This window comes from Anopheles stephensi, chromosome 3 (assembly GCF_013141755.1).
Source record: "Anopheles stephensi strain Indian chromosome 3, UCI_ANSTEP_V1.0, whole genome shotgun sequence".
Taxonomy (NCBI): domain Eukaryota; kingdom Metazoa; phylum Arthropoda; class Insecta; order Diptera; family Culicidae; genus Anopheles; species Anopheles stephensi.
Window position 1 is genome coordinate 32,080,005 of NC_050203.1, and position 24,220 is coordinate 32,104,224.

Sequence of the window (24,220 nt, forward strand, 5' to 3'; positions counted from 1 at the left end):
ATTGAATTTGGTCCCTCGAGCTTTGCTGCACGTGCTCATTTTCTTACGCTTGCTTTATTTTATCCCACATATCACTTGTTCGACCCACACACGTTATCATAAATGGGTCACATAGCTGGGGTTTTTTTCTTATATCGTTTACATAGTTAGACATGCTCTCATTTAAATCGGTGCCAAGAACTCAGTGCCCAGGGGGTTGGCTGTGTAGTAGTGCTTAAAAAGTGCATCCAAAATATATCACTTACATTGCAACATTATCGTCCCGCACACGCCGCACTGTCGACGGTGCCGCCGTGCCAGCGTTCCACCGATTTGGGCTTTGGGGGTTCCCTAACAACAAGTGTATTTACAACCACTTATAAAGCACTTTGTGCGTGTGAATATTTTGCAGTATGCAGCGGAGCTTAGGTTCCCCCCCTTTTAAATACTGAGCAGTCCAAAAACTAGGACACTGGACCGACACTCGCTGTAAGAATTTGGTTCAAACACTGGCGGAACTACTACGACTGGTTAGTGTAGCGCGAGAGAGGAAGAAAAAGTTAGGTAAGAACTCTTCTTTTCTGTTTGTATGTACTTTCTATCATGTTAAGTGTCACGATCGTTCAAAAATTGCTTGTGTCCCGTTCCGTTCTGTTCTTTTTAAATCGTTAGTTGCTCAAACATGTTCCTACAAGTTAGTTTTCGTGTCACTGTTTAAACGAAAGCAGCAGCACCAATCGATTTCATCATGATACAATTTGTGTGTTGTCTATCAGCAAGAGTGTGTGTATGGCTTTCGTATTGGTAGAGCAGAGAACTGTTTTCTTATTGCGGCGATGATACTAAGCCCTGCATACCCTAGCCCTTTCCATTGCATTCCATTGCATTGGCTGTATTGTAGTATTATTTTGCTAAGCGCTTGGTTTCTAGTAAAAGCGTCCGTATGCTTATACTACCTGTTAGAAGGTTAGAGCAATCTTCATTTGTTTCATTTGATATTGTAAAAATAAAAATCTTACTTTGAAACAACAACAAAAAAAAACCAAAGAGGCGAACAAAAAGTAAAACAAAACACATTTACACCATCTGTGCATTTTTATTCACTGCGCAACAGACTCTTGTTGTATTGAGGGCTTTTTTGCTTTTTACTCCACTTGAATCCTTCAACAATCTACAGGTGACGCGCGAGAAGTGAACACTTCCAATAACACGCTTAGCAGTTGCTACCTATCAACAACAGAATAAAATAGAACTAGTGCCTTTTACGTTTTTCTTTTACTACATATCATGTGATCATTCGTTACCGGTGACAGTGTAAAGAGGAAAGGGAAAAAGAAACATATCGAACGTATGTAAATAAATATGCTCGAGTGGCGTGGAGGCGCCCGGTGTCTCTCGTATCGTGCGAACCAATACAAGAGACACTCTACAACACCACACGCAACATCTATACTTTTCACTAATTAATTAAAATAAATGTATGTATGTGTATGCGTGGATGTACGTTTGAATGTGTGACATTACTATTATCCTTTGTAAGGATGAGCTTTTCATCTTTGCTTTTCCTAAACAAAAATCTATTCCAATTAGGGGCAATTTGTGAGTGTGAGTGTGTGTGTGATCAGAGATCACTGGGAAGATGATCTCTGAGTGAACCCGCGCGCTGATACTACAGAGACACACAACAGCTACATTAGCTTCTTCTTCTATTTCTTTTTAACCAGTGCTACCTGTCGGTACAACTGTTGTATTGTTGTATTGTTTTTTTATTCACTTTGTATAACTGTGTACTGATTAAATGTATTATCTTGCTTTAGGATTGGTTTCTTTTTTTTCAATTCGCACCCCCCCTAATCGTATTAAATAGAACTACTAAAACTAGCGCAAAAACTTCATAAATAACCGATGCAGGCAACAGGGGTGGTACGGTGGTGGTGGTCGGCCCACTCTCCCCCCCCGCACCACAGCCCCGCTACCTGTCCTGTAGGGTAGGATGTTGAAGGATATCCTGTGTTTCACTTCGTAATATCGTAGAAATATAGTCCTGCAGCCATACCGGTGACAAACGCGTTACGTGTGTGCTTTGCTGCTGCTGCTGCTCTCCTCTCCTTCGTTCTGCCCTCCCTGTGTGTGTCGTTATCGTCGTTATCGAGCTTAACAGGATATGCACAACATCGTTAAAAACAGTCCAACGTCTCGCGACTCGCGACTCGCGCTCATCCTCCTTGTTGCTCGTTGGTTGGTCTCCCAAAGCAAACATACACACATCCGGTTCCCAGTTTTTGTTTTTTTTTTTCGTTCGCAGCAGCGAATTTACAAGGCCATTGCGTCGTCCAGAAGATTTTTCAATTCCTTCAAGTGTTGGGCCTTCGAGCCGGTGGCGGTAGATGCACCACACGGACGTCCCACATAGCTGTGTCCGGGGTGGAAGGTGTGTCGTAGGGTCGTAGCAGTAGTTGTCGGAAGAGAGGTGGTCCGAGACAAAAGGTGGGGGGAAATAGTGAAATAAAATAAAAAATAGAAGATAAATTAGTCAACGTTTATGTCCCGGAACAACCGTGAAGAAGCGCTAAATATAGTGGGGAACATATTAACTTCCTAGAGCAATTTAGCAACAATGCATTTTGAGGGGTTGTTAATTCCGTACAGAAAAAAACCAATACAAAAACACAACAAAAATATGTACGTAACAATGATACAAGGGCGCATTTACACGATTGTAATGGAAAATCATGGGGCTGCAACATGGAGATGGTGGGGGTTTCGGGGGATGGGATGATTCATTGAACAACACTTGAATCGAACGAGTGTGCAAGTTAAACGAGTAGATGATACGAAAAAAAAGTGTTTGTTGCACGTGTAAAACAGAGAATGATTCCGTGTGTGCATATGTGTACAATAACAAACATAACAAAAACTTACTGCAAATGTAAAAGCATAATTCGGGAAAGATAGATCTAAGCCGTACAATAAGGATACAATTCAAACAGTGCATAGGCATAGTATTAAAAAGCAAATTGTTGTTTTACAGGATGTACAAGCGCTAGGATAGTTAGGGCAAGAGAATGTGTAAATCGTTATTACTACAGTCAACAGTCAACTACATTTACATCTCCACGGTAATACAATACAGAGTAATACAGGAATTATATAAAACAGTTTTAATTATTCGTTAGTAATACAATACGTTAATAAACAATTAATAACAAAGAATATCGAAAAGATAAAATATTGAATAAAATAACAACAGCGCAATATATAGCAACTTAAATTGAATAAAATAAAAAGCATAAAAAACACACACACATTTGCACAGTGCAGAAATAATAATAATGTGCCGGTTTGCTCTCACACTCATTCACCAAGTGTCATATCCAAGTGCCAATCAAACCTTTAGTGCAATGAAGACTAAAGACGACATTCTCAGGCCAGTTTTTCAATTCGAGTTGGAATTATAGGCTAAAGTCTGAATAGATGCCCCCCCCCCCCCCCACTTGTTGCTACTGAGATACCTTAAATTGGGGTAAAATTTAGGCTAAAGTATAAGTCCCTTCCACACTCACGGCACTCACTTTTCGTTTCTGAGATGCCTTAAATTTGCGTAAAATTTAGGCTTCTAGGCTAATTTCAACTTAGTTTCGCAAAAGGGTATCTTTTTCAGACTTTTTACTATAATTATTTATTTATTTATTATTTATAGTTAACACCAATTATTATTAAAACAAATTTTAGCACTATTGCTTAACTTTTTCCTTAATTGAAGGTAACTCAGTAGCGAGAAGTGAGTGCCGTGATCCTCAGTGCCCAGTGTCGTGGGGATGCCCCCTATTCAGACTTTAGCCAAAATTTAAGCATGAATGTGATTTTTTTTTTGTGATAGTAATTCATAATAATTATAAATAATAAATAAATAAATTATTATTATGATAATACGGCGTCTGACCGTAATCATCAATTAATAAATGAATAAATAATTATTGTAAAAAGTCTGAAAAAATGACTAAAATCTGAATAGATGCCCCCCTTCCCCCACTCAAGGCACTCACTTTTCGCTAATGAGTTACCTTAAATTTATGTTAAAAGTTAAGCAAAAGTGTTGAAAATTGTTGTAATAATAATTTATAATAATTATAAATAATAAATACATAAGAATTATTGTAAAAAGTCTGAAAAAGATACCCCTTTGCGTAACTCAGTTCCAAAAATGAGTTCCACCCGTAGAGGCTTCAGACTTAAGCCTTTAGTGTAAGAATGCTGAACTGGCCTGAGAAACCCTGTAAGGCTAATTAAAAAATCAGAGAAAAAACAACACACACTCACACTCACAGGTGCTAACAATGCGCAGCGACGATAACAACAACGTACACAAGCAACTTCCATTCAGTCAATCAGTATTGTGAATGTATGTGTAACTTAACGCAAAACAAAACAACATGCAATGCAACACGACTGATGAACCACCAATCAGCTTTGACAGCCAGCAACTTAAAGGACGAAATAGTAAAAATAGCAAAGAGCCCCTGCCCTTGGGCATGACTGGAGATGAATCATCCACTGCGCAAAGTTAAGACACGTTAAATAGCAATAAGCAAGCATAGCCACAGTAGCCGCCCGCTTGCAAATGCTGCCCCTGCGGCTACCCTACCTAGCACTATTTACTATTTTAGGGGAGGTATAGAGCATTTAGTATCTAGAGCTAGAGAGAAGGGTAAGGAGAGTGGGAGAGAGAGAGTTTGGGTCTGTGTGTATATGGTGGGTTTTTGGTTTGGTTGTTGAGGCCCCTCACCTAAGTGGTCGCGATGAGATTCGCACCTTGCGACCCTTGCTGGCCGCGGAACCGCTCGTCGGAGAGTTAAAGGTACCTTGCGGGATATTGAATCCTTGGCCGGTTTTCTGCTGCACAAGCTTTTCCTCTTGCACGCTGTCAATACGGGCATGAGTAGGAGGGTTGTGGTTATGTATATTGGCACTTTCGCTACGGCTATCGTTAGTGGAGGTATGGGATGAGGGGAATGTAGTGGTGGTGGTAGATGAAGAAGAGTATGGTGTTGGTTGTTGCTGAGAGGTTTGGGCCGGACTGGCGGAGGCGGTAGCGGCGGGCGCATCGACGGCGGCGGCGGCGGTGGCTGTATCCGTGGCGGAAGAGGCCGTACTGCCAAACCCAAACAAACGACTAAACCACGAGGAGCTTTGGGGCTTTGGTGGGCTGGAAGGGGTGGACGGGACAGTGGGATGCCCCGGTGAATCCTGCCGCCGGAGCGTTTCGCTGGTGCTAGCGTTCGACGGCCGCTGGGTTTTAGGTTTGTATGCTTCAAACACATCTTTGTAACCTTCATTTGCTCCATCGCCGCCCTCGACGCTGCGAAAATGAAGAACGAGAGGGGTGGGCCTCGTGTTGGTCGATTGCTCTATTTTTGGCTTATCGGTGTGTCCGAATTTCGTTTAAATCGTGAAGCAATTTTCGTTTGTTTTTTAATCAATTAATGGGTGAAGGTGGGTGGAGAGGACTTAAGCTTTCACTTACGATTTTTTTCTTCTCTTCAGTTGGCTCATTAAAGCGAATGCGAAACTACTGGTTTGGTTTAACAAAAGTCAATATTCCATTCCGGATAATGCAACTTATCGCAAAAACTAGGACAGCACTAAAAATCTTTACGTTGTTCGACTCAACGAAACGGTTTAATCAAATAATATAAAGGTACGAATTAATCACTGCTATTCAAACCAAACATTCATCAAACATAACGAGAAAAAAAAACAGAAAACAGAAAAGGGAACAAAACTAGGACTTTCATAAGGTCTACTATTAGCAAGTAAGGGAAATAAAACATTATTATTAATCATTTGCGATGCAAAACAAGACGTAACACAAGACGGAACCACTCTCTATGGTACTAACTCAAATCGAGCGAAATGAACAACAAAACGTGAACAGCAGTGTGGGATTGAGTATGTTCTGATGTAGCTTAAGTTTCCTTTTGTCCGTAAATATTCCTTAAAGTGAGTACTTTATCGTGAATTTTGCCCGTAGTTCGTGAGACACTCTAATTCCAAATTTACTGACCGAAAAGCAAAGCATCTAAACGTCTAAAACAACTTCTTTTGGCAGCCGCCAGGCACGGCAAAACAAACACAAACACATTTTAAATTGCGTTTTCCCTAAAAAAAAACTCGATCGATCACCCTCTCTTAAAAGGAAGTCAGCAGATTGTAGTAACTCTTTAAATTCTATCACCAGTACGCTAGCTTAATTCGCGGCCCTTTTCCAATAGATGGCGCTTCTGTCGGAAAATAAGCTGCTGAGTATTCAAATGGATTTTCTTCCATCACAACTGAAATGGCTGATCTAAACCTAGCCATAATCACCCCTTACATTCGCACCCCGTATTAAGCATTCAGGTCGTACAGCTAAGTACAGCAAAGTAGGGGTCCAGACATTACATTACCCCTACACATTCTCTACGCTTGCGAGTAGTGGTAATATTTTCTCAGTTGGTTCAAACCCATCACCTCTTGCTACATTTTATTATATATATACAAAAAAGGCCTAATTTGCTTGCCAAAAGGCCAAGTAACACTCATGTCCCACAACCGGCGAACATTCTCGAGATACTACAACACCTTCATCTCGTTACAGTCAATTGCGCGTGTGTGTTTGTGTGTAGGCGGAAGAGAGGACTACATTACGGCATCCGTCTACTAATGCGACAAAACTCTACTAGCGTACGATAAAGAACAGATAAATAGGGTGAAGAGAACACAGACAGAAAGGGAACGAAGTGATAGTATTAGAGTGGAAAATAGAGAGCGGAAGATACGGATGGAGAGATGGTTGGTGCAGTTCTAGTGATAGATTAAGGGTGCGCTTTATCTAGAGAATTGAATATATTTTTTGTTTAAGGAAAGTAGATAGAAAAAAATAGGAATAAAAGTGGCACAGCAGCTCAGTTCGACAGGGGGTGCAACAGCAAGGAAGAAACGAAATGCCTTTGACCTATTCAAGTAGGAAGGTTTTGATTTTGTGTTTGTACGCATTTTGTCTAAAACATTTAAATAGTGATACGAGCGTGGAAATATGATGTGATGCGAGGAATGGGTGATGGTGATCATCATGGGTGGTCCTGTGTATATAGAGTGTTCTATGTGAGTGTGTGTGTGCATAGTTGTTTAAACCAATTAATGAGCAAGGGACTGCAACCAAACCGGAAGTAGCAGGATACCAGGAGGGAGATTTTTTTGTAAACCACAAATACCATGTTGCCTTTGAAGACACAAACTTTTCGTTCTTTCGTCCTGAAGGAAAACAGGCATCACAGGGTGGTAGAGAGAGCGAGCATAGGAGAAACCTTTTCCCATAGGAGAAATCCGAACCGAAGGAGGTTTTGTTTTCTTTAATTTGTGTAAGTGTTTGTGTCAGTTGTGTGGTTTGATGTTGTTCTTCGGGGATGATCAGATGGATGAACAACGAACACAAAGAAAAAACGTAACCGTACACAAGAGAGTGCACACATCCAGCGAAATGAATGCTCACCTGAAATCACGAGTCGAGTTGATCGCGGTGTCGAAGCGTGGCTGCACGTACGTCCAGCAGCCCTGGTTCTTGTGTTCCTCCTGGGCCCACACCAGCTCAGCGTTCGGGTATTTGGCGCATTCGGCCTTCACCAGATCGTACGGGAAGGGCGAGATCTGGGTAAAGAGAAGGAGAAGGATGGTGGATGATGTTTTCCTCTAGCAAGGCATTCATTCTAACGTCACAACACACCAACCTGTTCGATACGGCTGATTGCAATATCGTTATCCAGCTTGCGGTCACGACGGGCCTTCAGCAGGTCGTAGTACACACGGCCAGTACAGAAAATCACACGCTTAACCTGGTTCGGGTTTTCGGCGGTCAGCGCGTCGGGAATCAATCTATAAACCACCAAAAAGCGAAACAAATTAATGCAAACACATTTGCTGAGACAACCGCGGCGTTTGACCACCGTACCGCTGGAAATCGGTTCCCTCCGTCATCTCGCTAAAGTTGCTCCTGCACTCCGGATGACGCAGCAGCGACTTGGGCGTCAGCACGATGAGCGGCTTGCGGAACGGCAGCGCAATCTGGCGACGCAGCAGGTGGAAGTAGTTGCCCGGGGTCGAACAGTTGGCCACGATCCAGTTGATGTCGTGCAGCTGCCGGATGGCAAACTCGTCCGACTCTGGCGGGAAGTAGTCGGGATCGTCCGAGCACATCTGCAAGAACCGCTCGACGCGGGCCGACGAATGTTCCGGTCCCATACCCTCCATACCGTGCGGCAGCAGCATCACCAAACCGCTCTGGCGCACCCATTTCGCCTGTCCGGACGACACGAACTGATCGATAATGCACTGTGCGGTGTTGTTGAAGTCGCCGAACTGGGCCTCCCAGCAGACGAGCGCGTTCGGGTTGGTCATCGAGTAGCCCAACTCAAAGCCGAGCACACCGAACTCGGACAGCGAGCTGTTGCACACCGTGTACGGGGCCTGATCCGGGTAGAGGTGGCACAGCGGCCGGTACGTCGCCTTGTCGACCGTCTGATGGTGCAGCACGTGATGACGGTGCGAGAATGTGCCACGCTCCACGTCCTGGCCGGACAGTCGGACGTGGATGCCTTCCTTCAGCAGCGAACCAAACGCCATCGCTTCGGCCAGCGCCCAATCGATCGTTTTGTTTTCCAACATTTCCTTACGCGCGGCCAGCACACGCAGCAAACCCTTGTGGATGACGAATTCGGCCGCGTTCGGGGGTGGCGACGAGAAACGGTTGCCGATGTGGACCAGCGTCTCTTCGATCACCCCGGTCGGGGCGACCTTCAGCGGGTCCTTGCCCTCGAAGAAGCCCGACCACGGCGAATCGATCCAGTCCTTGTACTTGATGTGCGTTTCGGTCTTTGCCTGCTCGAACGCTTCCTCGCAAATCTTCTCGTACTTGTCCTTCACGCTCTTCACCTCCTCGGCCGTCACGACTCCCTCGCTGATCAGCTGGTTCGCGTAGATATCGAGCGCCGGCTTGGTGCCGCGGATCTTCTTGTACATGAGCGGCTGCGTGAACATTGGCTCATCGATTTCGTTGTGCCCGTTGCGCCGGTAGCTCACGATATCGATGATGACGTCCTTGTGGAAGGTGGCGCGCCATTCGGCCGCCACCTTGCACACGTGCATCACCGCTTCCGGATCGTCACCGTTCACGTGGAAGATGGGCGCATTGACGACGCGTGCCACGTCCGTGCAGTAGGGCGACGAGCGCGAGTGACGCGGATCGGTCGTGAAGCCGATCTGATTGTTCACCACAATGTGGATCGTACCGTGCGTGGTGTAGTCCGGCAGGTCGGACAAATGCATCGTCTCGAACACCACACCCTGTCCGCAGAACGCGGCATCACCGTGCAGCAGGATCGACATCACCTTCTTGCCCTCGCCATCGCCGCGGTAGAACTGTTCGGCGCGCGTCTTACCCTGGACTACCGGATCGACCGCCTCCAGATGGGACGGGTTGGCGACGACGGCCAGACGAATGTTCTTGTTCGTCACACGGTTCAGCCGCTCAATGTACGTACCCAGATGGTACTTTACGTCACCGGAACCCTAAGCGAGCGAGAAGAGAAGAGCAAAAACATCAATCCAAACGTTCACGAGGTGGTACTGTCCTTCTTCTTTACATACATCATCGGCCGCTTCCAAACCGGCAAACTGCGTAAAGATCTGGTGCAGCGGCTTGCGGCACACGTTGGCCAGCACGTTCAAGCGACCACGGTGCGGCATACCCATGATGATCGACTCAACGCCAAGGCGCGTCGACACGTCGATTACCTCCTTCATGGCGGGAATCATAATCTCACAACCCTCCAGCCCGAAACGCTTTTCCGACGAGAATTTCTTCGCCAGGAACGCTTCGAAGCCGGTCGCGCGCGTCAGACGAGCCAGGATCAAACGTTTCTCCTCGTTCGTGTACGTCATGATGTTGGGCGTTTCGAAGCGCTCGCGGATCCAGTTGCACTGTTCGAGCGAGTTGATGAACATGAACTCGACGCCGATCTTGTTGCAGTACGCCTTCTCCAGCCGGCCCAGAATTTCACGCAGCGGCAGGAACTTTTCCTTGCCACCGATGAACGTTGTGCTCGGCAGCTTGAACACGCGCTCCATGTCGGCTTCCTCTGTTTGTGGGAATGCGACGTTAGGGGAAAACGTCGGACGTGGGAAAACGTGTTAGAAAATTGTGTGTATATTTTTTTGGCGGCATCTACACTTATAGTAATATTACACAAATACCACACACACACCAAAAGCAAACCGAACAACGCATCGTTTTGGCGCGATCTAATGAAACACAATCGAAATTAGAAATGGATTAACAACAGGGTTGCCAAATGTTTTATGATAGAATTTTTTATTTTTTAAGAATATATTAACTTATGGTCTTTGCCATACCACTTATGGCAACCCTGCTTAAAAATGGCGTTGATCGGTATGCTTGAGCAATTGCTTTGTTTGTTTTAGAATTATATTTGATCTATTCTACTGTCCTGATGAGAGTAGTTAAAATGTTGCTCACGAACTCTATTGCTTCCGTTCCATTGCAAAACTTTAACTGTGAATCATCATTTTTATAGTAAGCGAAAGGAGATTGGTAAAGAAAATAAGATTGAAATTCGGATAACTTTTTGTTGGATGTTGCTGGATGATAGCCAATCACGAATGCCTCGACGAAAGAAAAGAACGTTAGCTTAATATGCTAATAGGAAAAAAAGAAGAGTATATGGAGAAACATTTGTGTGTACAGAGTTAAGAAACTCAAAGGCCATACAAAGGCATCCTCCTCCTCTGCTGTATTTTATGCTTGTTACCAATAATAGTGTGAAAAAAAACTGGAGGCAAACCAACAACTGCATTCTTACTACATTCCCAAGCGGTGCACAAAACGGAAAGAAAAGGTTTGATAGAGAGAGAGAGAGAGAAAGAGTTCAAGGAAGTGAGATGGGGAAATCCAAATGCAACGTGCATCGCACAGCAATTTGAAGAAGGTCTGTCTGTCTGTCAGTGTGTATACTCCACGCCAAGCGGGCTTGTGTTAGTATGTGCTGGCTTGTTAAAATAGTGAAAGAAGCAATATACAGCAATATACAGAGAAAAGCGAGTGCCTGTTGTAGTAGTAAGGTGCGCTTTCATTGCAGTCAGCCGTTGGAAGGTAAAATATACAAAAACAATGTGAGGGGATAGGAAAAGCATACATAACCAAACCAAAACCAAAAATTATAATTGTAACAAACGAACTAATTCAAAAATGGGGAGAACAAAAAGGCTCAAGGTTAATGTACAAAGTATGTATAAGCGGTTGGGCAGGTGTAAAGTAGCAATGCAATAATCTTTAAATAAAGGCAGGAGCCATATGCTCTGCACGGCGTGTGCGCTTTTGGCTGTTTGGCTCTGGTTGCATTCATTTGATTGTGGTTCTTCCTTACTCATCCCCATCAGCAGCCGACGATCTTCATTGCTTATACACTCCAAGATCCTTTGGTGTACTATTGATTGATCGTGGAAATGAAAAGGGGCACAAACAGGGAAATGCTCGGAACGGAAAACGAATGAACAGCGAATGAAGAGAAGTGAATGAGGGGGGAGGGGGGAAGAAAAACAAAACAAATGCATTCCGGAAGAAGAAAAGGAAACAGAATCAGAAATCAAAAATGTAATTGAGTTTCATCGTTTGCTAGAGCAATTTCACAATTTCGCACAAATCACAAGAATTCGATGCTGAATCTAGCTCATAAGGTGGATTTCCTCAAGCTCAAAGGGGTGGATTTCCTTTTTTTTTGAAGACAGGACATACAAAAAAAGCCATACAAGGATCATACTTGAAATGAAGCATGAGTTTATGGCTAGAAAATATACGATCGCAAATGAAACCATGATCGAAAAATGATCAGCAAAATGAAATGTTTCCTCGATGTCCTATCATGTAAGGGCGCTTTTGTACTAGGCAAGGGAGCAACTTAAGGAACGAGTTTTTGTTGAAACAATAAGAGAAACGCAAAACTCCAGAAGCATAGTGAAACGACAGGGTGGCGCGTGACAGAGATGTACGTGTGGATGGGTGTGATGAGTTCTACGCCCTATACGCGCGTGAGTAGCAGCAGGCGAGTGTAAGTAGGGTGGTGGTGGTGGTGATGGCATCCTGGCTGGTGGCTTACGGCTCTCTCTACACACATTTACAACACATTTACGTCTGCCGATATGACGATCCGATCGATACTCACCGAAACGGTAGGACGAGTACAGCAACTCTGGTGGAGTTTTATCGTCCAGGTCTGCACTATTGATGCCGAGCGGGTCAAGCCGGGCCACATTATGCCCTCTGATCTATACATTATTACATACATACAACAGCACACACAAACACGTATCAACACATACAGCCACGTAGGGACACACACACACCACAATGTGAATGCCCACGGAGTGCCCGATTTGGTGCGGTTTGCAATTGTTGGCCATCAAATTACAATCACACGTAGCAGTGGTGGTGGTGTTGGTGGTGCACACAAAGTAGAACAAAATTTGAAGTTTGGTTAGGTAACAAACGATCGCATAGCGGAGCAATGTTGTTAAGTGGTTGTGTTGCGTATGTAGTTGTAGTTAACCAAAACAACCACGGACGTGTGGCGGTGTGGGGCGTGTTGAGAGAATGGAATTCGGCGGTGAACAAATTTTTGGGGCATTTTTTTGAAAAAGAATCCGGTTGGTTTTTTGTTACACGGTGTACATTACACATCAGTACAAAAACCACCCAGTGTCGCGCAACAACAGTATCAAAAAAGGGGGGAGAAAAAGAGAGAGAGAGAAAAAGGATGGAATGAAGAAAAAGGCAAAAATCAGTCATATTTGCATTTGCTAGAAAGATAGATAGGATTATTTAAGGTTTGGCGAGTTTTACAACACACTTCGGGAGAGAATGTGAGAGCGGATACCGTTGAAATGATTTGTTTGAATGGAGATTTTTACGCCGAAGGAAGATTCTTGACCCAGGGAAGGACATTGCGGGGGGGGAAATTGTTTTACAACGGGGGAGGAAGCAGCACACAGCCTTAAACATATTTGCAACGAAAAGCGGCAACTGTACAGATATTTAGCATAAAAAACACAGCGCACAATATATATAACACCACAGGACAAAATACAAACAATAGAGCGGGGGAAAAAAAACATCACAAAGTATACATAAAAGGCGCACGCACACACATACATGGAACATAAATTAAAATTTGACAAACAATCGCAACACGAAACGGTACGATGCATTACTTAAGCTGGGACACACTAGCCAGGACGCAAACCTTTATGCGTAACGGTTCGGTGTTATATCGATATTGCCACAGCCAAAAGCTTTTACAGAAAAGTGTGTCCCAGCAATTTATAATACCACCGCCGTAGGTTTTAAAACGCTCACAAAATTATACAGAAAAAATAAAGAAACATCACTCGAACAATTATTAGCAGGTTGTTAGTGGTTGACTGCCCAGTAAGTACTACGTTTGTCGGTATAGGTTCCGTATCCAAATGACGGTGGTGTTATTTTGATAACACCCCATAACGCTTTCGTTTTAACTGTTTGCCCGGTACGGCGTGGAACCTTATTCTATCTAATAAGAAAACATGATATTTTCCCGTGAATGTAAACCGCCCATCTAATAGTAATCGTTTCCCACTGTCTCTCTTTCTGTTCTGCATCATCCGAATCTCAATCTAGTGGACAAAAGGTGGTTAAATTATTTCTCCTTAAGCCAAGAGCACTTAAACACTAGATGCAAGTTGAGTATTAGAAGGCGAAGCTAAGTGTTACAAAGGTAGTAGCAGATTAACCAGGTAAGGTAATACAAAAAAAAAAACAAAGGTAGTAAGAGTAAGGCGTTTAAATTTACCGAAGTTCATATAACTGCGGGTAACTTTTTCATTCGCACGCAGATTCGCTCTCTCCGGGTTGATTTCGGCATTCAGAATGCCCAGCGGATCAATGTCCGCAACCAGGTGCCCACGGGACTGCAGCGAGGTGGGGGTAAGTAGTAGTTGTTTCGATGAAGTTGTTTGAATGATTAAATATAGAATATGTTAATGCGCTTAATTGGATATGTTCGTGTGCTATATTCGATGTGAAAAATTTTGTTTGCCATTACTGAGTGGTGGCATGACAGTTTTATGCTTTTTTTTTACTATAAAGTTACAAGCATGACCAATGCATGGGCGAGCCCTTCATGTTACACCCAACATCTACAGGCAGATGTGTGTGTGTTGGTTAAAATACCCTCTGAAGAATTGAATGCTTTTTTGCGTATGTTTGTTGCATGGTTTGTTATCAATAAATCTTCAAAATACTGTTTGCTTAATTATGTGTGTTTGTGGGGGGAATTTTCAGAATATTATGCCGCGTGAAAAAATGCCTTTAAACCGAGGAAAGATATGTGTTTACGCAATGTTTCTCTGTTCCAAGTATGTCGATATCCTTTAATTTTTTTATAAAATAAGTTCACAGCACAAGAAAAGACTGACGTGAACAATCATGCAAGACAATTAAAGCCGAATCACAATTACGTAGTTTCCCGCCCCGCACAACATATTTCGAGCAGAACGAAAAAATGAAAATCTTTTAAATTAGATAAACTGCAGTGTGTTGAGGGCAGAATCTATTACAGGAAACAAAAACGAACATAAAACGTGTCCTTCCGACGACTGCCAAAAATCAAGCAAACTGATATAAAACTACTAAAATTACTAAATAGCATTCACTCCATCGTTTAGGCCCATTAATTAGCAAAGAAGTACTTGAATGTTTAGCACCGAAAGGAAGCTAAGCCATCGGAAGGGAAGTTTACAAAACGGTGGAACTACTTTTAATAACAGTTTTACTGGCCGCAGGAATAATACAAAAGGGAATACGGTATACACGAGAAACAGTCGGGTGGGGTGGTCTAGGGAGGACACACGACACACGAGAGTGAGAGAGAAGGGTTGTGGGAGTTTTATGACGAACGATAGGGCGATCTAATTTTGCTTTTTAACATTCTGGTATCTGGATTCAGGCATCCTGGAGGAGCATGATCGGGATGAAGGGCAAGGGGCGAAGGGTGGAAATGGTGACGGGGCGGCGTTCGTTACCTGATAGCTGCGAATGATAGCTTGCACGGCAAGATGATCATCGATCAGCTTATCGTCGATGCGTCCACCGACGGCGACGCCACCGCCTGCCACGGCTGGCAGCGAGCTACCGAGGTACTGTGCGGCGGGTACATGGTTCTTCGGCACCGGAGCTAAGCTCGGTGGTGCGGCGTACGAGTTATTGCGGAAATATGCATCCCAAGACTAAAATATAAATGCAAGATGAGGTTGAATTAGATCTTTCAGATGGAAGAAGCAACCTCAGAGTGAAGGTGCATTCAATCGTACCGCATGCACGGAAGCTGGATCTCGCAGCCACGCATTGTACATATCGTCGATGTAGTTTGACGAGGAACCATTCAGGAACGGTTCGGCTGCGGCGGAGTTGTAAAGCTTCACGGACGAAGCGGCAACCAGTTCGGTGGTCAGCTAAAAACACCGAAAAAGCAAAAGTTAATTTCACATTCAGTCGAACGCTCGCCATCCTGCAGGTAATACTTACCTTCGACGCCGGTTTCTTCAGCAGAAATGCTCCGAAGTTCTGCTGACCCATCGGGTTCACCATGTGGAGTGCTGTTCTTGCGCGATGCATTTTGACCGTTGTTTTGTCCTAACCTCTTGGGGGGAGAGATCGTAGAGAGGCACTAGTCCAAATGTTTAAACGACGGAAGATTCCGTGTGACCCGTACCGAACAAACGGTGCGTCGGTGGACGACGATTTGGATCAGATTCTGTAGAGCGAGCGAGAGAGAGAGCAATCCGGAACGGAAAACTAATTAATTTTGTTATTTTCAATGCAGCAGGATAACTTTCGGGGACCAATAAAACCAAATGATGAAATTATTGTACTGTAGCATTTGCTGAGGCCTACTACGATGTCGAACAGTTTACCCTTGTAAGTACTGTGCGTGGTTGAGCTGCGAGAGCGCGCGCGCGTGTGTCTGTATGGTGGAAAATTTAAATTCCCGTTATCAACAGTGTCGTCGTAGAAACCACAAGATTTTTGTCATTTAATTACGCTTATCTATACTGTAGAGTAAAGGAACATAACAGAGAGTGAGCAAGCTACCAAAGGCCTGGGTACATCAGATCAGGTTCTTGTGACAATTAAGCATCCAGGATTGTACCGGTTGTACTCATCTTTTTAATCTGAATTTTAACCATTTATAAATGTCTTATCGTACATAGTTTTCATCGCACCTGCTAATTGCTCTAGGGCCAAGTGAAAACAAAACTTGGTCACGGTCAGCTGCTCTTATCGAGGGAGCAGCACTTAACAGAACAACGATGATACAAGGTTAGACGCTGGCTCTTAATAGTTCAATTGTTTCGTTGCTATGTAGTTAAAGTCTCCAATTAAAAATCTTATTTTCAAGCTAAAATGTTTATAAAGAAGCATGCTACAAAAATATTGGGCCCACTCCATCTAGAATCCTATTTTTGAATGCATACGCTGCAATCAGCTTGTTGGATGCTGTACGTTGTTTATGACCTTATTTGCTAAAGCATTTACGACCTCTGGACAGCAATAAAAACGTGCTTTAACGCATTAAAGCAGAGTGTTATCGTTGTAATAAAAAAAAAACTCCTCTTTGTATTTATCGAACGTTTCTTGATATCAATCAAGCTCTTTTGCAAAACGGGTTTAGAATTTTAAATTTAAAGTTTTATTTTACGACCTTACTTTGAAGCGCGGCTCGTACAACGGAGCAACAGAATTCATAACACGTTGCATAACACGTTTGCAAATTCCATTAAAAAAAACGGCCGATTATGCTCGGCTAAATGCCGACGACGATGACTATAGAAACGATTGGCCACTTTAGCACGGAATATGCCCACATCACATGAGCTGTTTCCTCTAGCACAACACCATTGGTTTTACGTTTGCGCTCGCCTATAAATAAAACATTCACTTCAACCGAACCGAGGGGGGGGTAGGTCAGAGGGGCGGTTGGTGGAGACGGTGGTCAATAGCCTACTCCCTTTACTGCCCTCCCCGCAGGCAAGGGTGTGTGTGTGTGCGCTGGTTTATCGCGTGACGGTGGAAAAGAAGACGAGCCACCGAGAACAGTCGCGGAACGTCGAACCGTTCGTCCCGTGAGCGGTGCGCCCTATGCGAGACTATCGTGTGCGACCTTGACATTGAACCACGCGAAATGTAGTGGGGTGTTTTTCTTGTTTGGGGGAGGTATTTTTCGTTTGCTGTTGCTGCGAGGTGACAGAGCATGGAAATCGATATCACGCTGTTTGCTTCTTGCCCCTTCCGGCCTGTTATCGAGCGGATGGAGGGTCTTTTAGTTTATGGACGGATAATTAGCTTCCGCCTTTTTATTGAAGCCGGTCCAAGTCTGGCGCAAATTATAGTTCAATGACAGCATATTCAGCTGGTGCATAGCACGAAAAACTCCCCAAAAAAACAACCAAACGAATTGGACAAACAACGCATGAAAATCACGTGCGTCAATGGGGGTTAAACAGAAATGTCACGACGCGAGCAGGTTGCTGCTCCACGAAGATCGCCGGTTTCTGCACGATCGGCGTGTATAATTATCGCCGTTTCGCTAAGCACCGTTTATCCTTGAGGACGTGTCGTCGGAGAGACCGCGGTTCCCCTTCTATTGCGCAGTACACAATCCTCCTTCCGAGGCTGGGTTCCGAGACAGTACATCGTAAATTTCTCACAAGGCGTTTCTAAAAAGAGTTATCAGTATGTTTTTACCACCAAATTGAGTGTAGATAAATTTCATACAAGATGTGCTTCTACTCAATCAATCGAACGAATCGCACGAACGCAGGTGATAAAGGAAAACCCGGGCGTAATTTCGTCACAACATCTGCTACCCTTACACAGTCGGCACCCTCGATGACATCATGTGCCGGTTCCACCAACCCGAAGATGACGCACACATGCCTCCGTGGCATGCGTATGCGTCACACGCGGCGCACTGCGGAGGCGCGCGCGCATTCGCTAATCAGCGGGAGCACGTGATTCACTCGCACCATCATCATCATCACGCTCGCTTCCCTTGCGAAACGAATACCACGCCAGGGAGAAATGTTTCAGTATCAGCAAAAAGGTTGTTTGCTCGAACGCCGCAGGCACCGGAATATTTTGCGCAGCATATTGAAGGTCTGCAGCAGAATGGTCAAGCTAACCGGATCGAACTAGATATATTTCGCGAGTTCCGAACAGCCTGTTTCACGGTGTTTTTGGAAGTTCCACGCTTTTTCCAGCTCCTGTCGGCGTTCCCCATCCAACCGATCGAGATGGCGATCGTTGACTTATTGGGAGGAAGTGTTTGCCCGAAGGAAACGTGAAGCGGGTTTGCAAACTAACCGGTTGTTGGAGGTCTTTTGGACAACTTTTTTTTGTTTTGCGGAAGACAAAATCCCCAAATGGGTAGTATCCCGGCGTGGAACTATTCGAACGGATGCATCGGCGTTGGCCTTGTCCCCGTAAACTTTTGGCGAAGGTTTTGCTCACCACAAAAGGGGTACAACACAGGGCGACGGATTGGCAAGGAATCAACTCAAATTGGGCGCAGTTTAAAGTCACTTTCGATTTGTACGCATCGAGAAGGGTGGGTGGTTACTGTTACTACAGTGCACCACTTTTGGCACACGTGCACTTTGAAAGGGGTTGGCCGTGGTTTTATCAATCGCATGTTGTAAAACCGTTTGCTATCCACTTAGGCGCTTGAACCTGCCGCAGTTCACAAACAAGCAATCGGCCGGTCAATCTAGATTGACAAAAAGGTAGCTGGCGGTTAAACGGCTTCGGGGGGTCCGGGTGAACCAGACGGAAGAGCGGTACGCCGTTGGCTTGGAAGATTGTGTCCACCAGGAGATACATCTCTGTTGCACGGCAACAACAAGACTCGGCTCGGCGATTAGATAAAGCCACATACTACGCCGCTTCAGACGTCAGCGATAAACTTTGAAAGCTAGAGGACAAACAAAATTCCAGTCCCGTGCTAAAAAGGGCTCGCCAGTTACGGGACCGAATGTTCTACCGGGAGGAGGAGGAGGAGGGGGGGAGGTGGTGCACCGCACCGATTTTTGCATAACCACTGAACCTTGCGCTAAAAACAAAACATCTGCGGTCATCACTAACACAGCCTTCCCACCACCACCAACCACGTCTCAAATCAATCCGGGGCCACCGCAAACCGCTCCGACAGTAACATCTCGGCACGGTCGGCTTTGCTAAAACACAATTTCTATTTTTGAACCATTTTTCAAACAGCACAAACGTTCACGGCGGTGGCCGAGGGCGATGGATCCCTTTCAGATTTTTGCCCTGGTTGGCAACGGGGCAATAGGTATATCCGATCGGCGATCGGAAAACCTTCACAGATTCGGGGTTACCTAAGCGATATCAAGTTCGATCGTGAACTTTCGTAGCTGAGGTTAGAGGCGACCAAACCAAAAAAAAAATGACTTGCGAAAAAACCCAACAATCTTCGAGGGTTGCTAGATGCTAGAGTGAGGTCCGCCTCCTAGCGGAATGGCGCTATTGGTTAATTTGTTTCCCTTCTTGCAAGCGGACCCAAATGCGATGCGTTGCGGGCTTAGTCACATGGGTTGTAACTGTACAAATCAGCGCTCAATTCGCTCGGCACATGCTTCTTGTCCATTCGTCTTCCATTCCCAACCGTTGCTTGCTGCTGGGCCGGATTCCGTTCTTTTTTTCCGTTATGTAACACGCGAAAATTCATTCCCACTACAGCAACTCCACCACCGTAAGCCACACATATTGATCTTGCCACACTCTCCGCTGTCCGGAACACTTCAATTGTACAGTTCGAAGGTGCGCTGAGATCATTCGCAAAAAATATCCCCTTCCATCACTTTTGCTTTAGCTGTAGGATCATTGAACTGGACATCACACATCACATGGATGCATGATCGCGAACAAATCGCTTTATTAAGTACCGTGAAGGACACAACACAACAGACGGGGGGCTATAGTACGCTTAGCTTCAAACGCCACACACGACCGTACCTTTCTCGGCCAAGCTCAGCACCGAACGAAGAACGGATCTGGCTCTGTCGCGGACTTTTCGAATGTTCGCGCAACGACAGCTCGCGAGCGACTGGGGGGCGACCGAGTGCGCGATGATTTAGCGGCCACGGCGAGCAAACAGACAGAGAGACATACACAACCAACCAGATAGATAGGGGCAAACACAATGTACTATACCTAACACACATGTCCACCCCCCCGCGCGTGTGTGTGTGTTTTTCCCTTACGACGACTCGGACCGTAGAAATCACCGATAATCGGACCGGGAGGCAGAGACAGGGCTGATGTAAGAAAAATCCATAAAACAATAAAGTGACTGTTGGTTTTTGTGAATTTGCCGAGGCACGGGACTTGGAAGAGAGTCACAAGATATTACAGCAACCAACCAACAGATGCATACGTTGCGCTTTTCTGTCGATGTGTGGCACACATCATGCCAGACTGCGATCCCGGTGCAGCCTGGATCTCTGGGATCGCTAGGTGGGCTGCGATCAAGGAGCAAAATTTGTCCTTGGAGAAAAAATTGAACTCGACTCTTGGGTTTTTTGGAGCGTCCAGGAGCGTTATTAGGAAGATTTTTTGTGGGTGCCAAGCCAGTGCCAAGCCTAAAAATAGTTGAGTATATTATGCAAAATATTTAAATTAAATAAATTATAACAGTAGTACTTAACCCAATCATTGTACTTCATTTTTAAGCATGAAAATCTGTACTACTTGTCAATAATACGTGAACGCTACATTTTATGCGCTATTTTGCACGTTGATCTTATTTAAAGGGATCCTCGTTATGAGGGAGTTATGATGCAACGACGTCAAATGAAGCTTTCCACGTGGATTCGTACGTGGATAATTTAGTTAGACCGACCGACCATGGAACGGGTGGTCGGTCGCAGCTACTTTACTCGATATCGCAGCAACCGCAACAAAGTCAACAGCGCTAGCAACAGTTTCTACTACACACAAACACACTGTTTTATCAACCTGCCAAGAATAGCATCAAGTGTTTAAAGCAGCACTGAAACCAACCCACACGATAGCCAATGTTTCCCACAGGTTAACATAGGTATAGATCATGCTTCGCTCGTTTGTTTACACAGTGCAGCTTCGTTTGCATAATTGAGGATTGCTGTGCGAATCGAAATCGGATAACAACAATAACCGAACGGGCGCTTAGTATGTGTGCCACGGTCAGGAGCAACTACGGTTTTGAAGGACGTTTTGCTTATTCAAATTTCATCAACCAGCCAGCGCTGAGCCGTCGCACTAATGTGAACGACACCGGTTCAGCCGTTGCAACCAGTTGATTGGTACCGCCCGGTAATGAACGGTCTGGGCAGATGATCCTTAAACTTTGTGCACACGCTTATCATCGTGCTGCTCGTGTCATCAGAACCTTTGGCCAACCCCCATTACATTGGCTTCATCGCGTATGCAGTTCATTGTGTGGACCAACTGCGTAGTAGTTACGGTTTGCCTGTGCCCGATCGTGTGTCTGCTGAACCAGATTCATCCAGAACGGAAAAGGTGAGATAATGCACGCTCTCCGTGCGACACTTCTTTCTTTGCCCCGTTCCGCTAGAACCAGCCAGGTCACACGACACACCGACCGACCGTCGGTTCATCAATTATCAGCTTTTGTCGTGTCGTACGCTACCAGCAGATCGGCTCGGCAATAATCGTCCTTATAAAATTAACACCTTCACCGCATCGAAAATCTCTTTCCACACGGCCGGAGACGGACGACATAATCAGTCGCCGGCTGATGAGGTCCAGCCATCAGCAGCACCACAGCAGTGGGTGTGTGTGTGTGTTTTGATGTGAGTTGAAGGGCGTTCACTAAACAATCGAACGCGCAGGGAGAACCTCGTCAGCCCTTTACTCTTCCGCAAGAGCCTCCACAGAACGCCGCACTGCAGCTTATCAGCTGAACTGTGGCCGAAGGAGTCTGTTCACCGTCCATTTTCACGGTGGAGGCTCGTCTTTAGGTGGGCGATAATCGAGCCGGCGGGGAAACTTTTGACCTCATTAATCAATCGTCCGAGTGGGCTGTTGTTTGGAAGCGTTATTTTTGGGGTGCTAGAAGTGCACCGTAATCGTCCTCAAAGCATGGACTTAGAATCTTTCTTCTATCTGAAAAAAGGAGGAACAAAAACACACTCGTCTGTTAAACGTAACGTTTTCTCTGGGTCGTGTTACACAACCAAGGGGAAGAACTCTTCCTGGACCGGAAATCCCCTTGTTCATATTGCTGCTTGCATTCGTTTCTTTGCTGGCAGCTACTCTTCCCACGTGTACTCCGTCTCACTGGCCCCCAGATATTACCCCCCTCCGCAATCCCTTTTCACTGTTTCCACCCCACACATACACACACACACAGCACACACTTGATCCGAGTGAAAGGCGTTCCGTACTGTGACGTTTTCCGATACAGGTGTGCGCGGTCGCGTTTTCTCGATTGCTCGACGAGTGCCACGAAGCCAGCGGTGGTTTCATCAGCCGGTGAAATGTGATTAATTGCACCACACTACGCGAATGCGAGCGCGCTTAGGTGCAACACCCTCAGCTGCGACACTGGCCCACATTTTTGCACGTTTCGCACACACCTAACCGTACATTCACAGCCACAAACACACGCCTGGCTCTAGTGCCACTGTCCCCGGGTGCATTCAGCACAAGGACACATGGTTTTTGCTGCCGCACGATTGTCCTTTTCCGGCAGAAGTTTCCATTACATAATGTACTTTTTCCCTCGTTCCTATTCCATTACGAACACACACACACACACGCACAGTCTTACGGGTAACGTTTTCAGAAGATGGAAATTACACAAGAAGGTTTAAATACTTGCAGAATTAATGCAAAGATGTGGTAAAGTTTGTGGGAGAAGAAATTTTCCTTTACCTCACACGCACGCACGCACCAAACTTCTGCTTCTTTTTTAGCTGAGTGTGACAGTTGAGCATTTTTTTGTTGCTTTTTCTCTTTTTTGAAAGCGAGATACGTCAAGCCGTTTACAGAGGGTAGTTGAGTTCGGGTAATGCAACACCCAAGAAGCCGTTTGAACGCTGAAGTAGCCGTTACACGGCGCCAAACTGGAGAGCCGGGGTTGTATCGATAAACAGTTAAACATTTTAATTGCAATTCATTATAGCGGAGAATAAAGCGGTGCATATGATACGGATAACGTAGATCATGTCATCAGGCTAAGAAGTTGTTGGTGGTTAACATCGAGTTTATAATGTTAAGTATTCTTTCGTAAAATTAAAACGAGTGTGACCGGGTATCGAGTCCCAACCGTGAGAGACAGAGAAGAGTGAGGGAGAAAGAAACAGGTAAGGAAAGAAACGAATTTTAGGAGTGTGGAATGTAGGGATGGAAAGTGAAAGATCGGATCCGGAAGGATTTAAAGTAAATTAGGTCATAGAACTCCGATATGACAGGCCAAGAACTTTCAACGATGCAGCCCAAAAAGAGAATAAAATAGCAAATGGCGGGCGGTATTACGTTAATCAGTTTAATTGCTATTGATCTACTATTCCTTCGATATTACAAGCACAAAATGTCTAAAAGCCTGTCCGCCCTTTTATTTGATTTTTACCGTAGCTGGATAGCCCACTGAGTAATGTGTACGGAAAGGCGCTCCGAGTGGTACTCGATCCCCAGTCCTGTCGTGTGAAGCTCATCACCGTTATCATCTCTACTATTGGACCGACCCCGTATCACAATTGCTAATTACATGTATAAACGAATCTATACTTTGTACTTGGAAAATATTTTAACGGTTTGTTTTTGCCTGAACTAACCTGAAATTTTTTGTCAATAAGACAAAAAACAATCTATGACGCAGTTTAAAACAAATTCAATAATGTTCATCAATCCCAGATAAACACTTGAGGTACATCAACGATAACTTAGAGATACGCTTCGCATTAAGTAACGATCAGCCACTGAGTGGTCCTTAATTTTTTGTTAATAAAGCCTCTTTTACCAACAAAAAGCAAAAAGAGGTTGCAAATTGATTTCTTGCTGGAATATACCGCATCTTCG

At 44.9% G+C, this 24,220-nt stretch overlaps 1 protein-coding gene across 7 annotated transcripts; it reads right to left on the reverse strand.

The window, feature by feature from the left end:
* Positions 1-1,041: 1,041 nt before the first annotated feature.
* On the reverse strand, positions 1,042-23,128 carry LOC118509527 (2-oxoglutarate dehydrogenase, mitochondrial). Of its 7 annotated transcripts, XM_036050238.1 has the most exons (12): positions 20,153-20,311; positions 15,647-15,875; positions 15,433-15,573; positions 15,145-15,348; positions 12,252-12,354; positions 11,457-11,516; positions 9,661-10,151; positions 7,967-9,582; positions 7,746-7,890; positions 7,511-7,665; positions 4,766-4,900; positions 1,042-2,392 (listed from the first exon to the last, which is right to left on the reverse strand). In XM_036050238.1, exons 2-12 carry the CDS (start codon positions 15,734-15,736, stop codon positions 2,293-2,295), a joined length of 3,240 nt encoding a protein of 1,079 aa, XP_035906131.1. In that variant the 5' UTR covers positions 15,737-15,875; positions 20,153-20,311; the 3' UTR covers positions 1,042-2,292. The 7 variants fall into 7 exon arrangements, with proteins under 7 accessions (XP_035906131.1, XP_035906133.1, XP_035906134.1 ...); XM_036050240.1 differs by lacking the exon at positions 11,457-11,516; XM_036050241.1 differs by lacking the exon at positions 4,766-4,900.
* Positions 23,129-24,220: the final 1,092 nt, after the last annotated feature.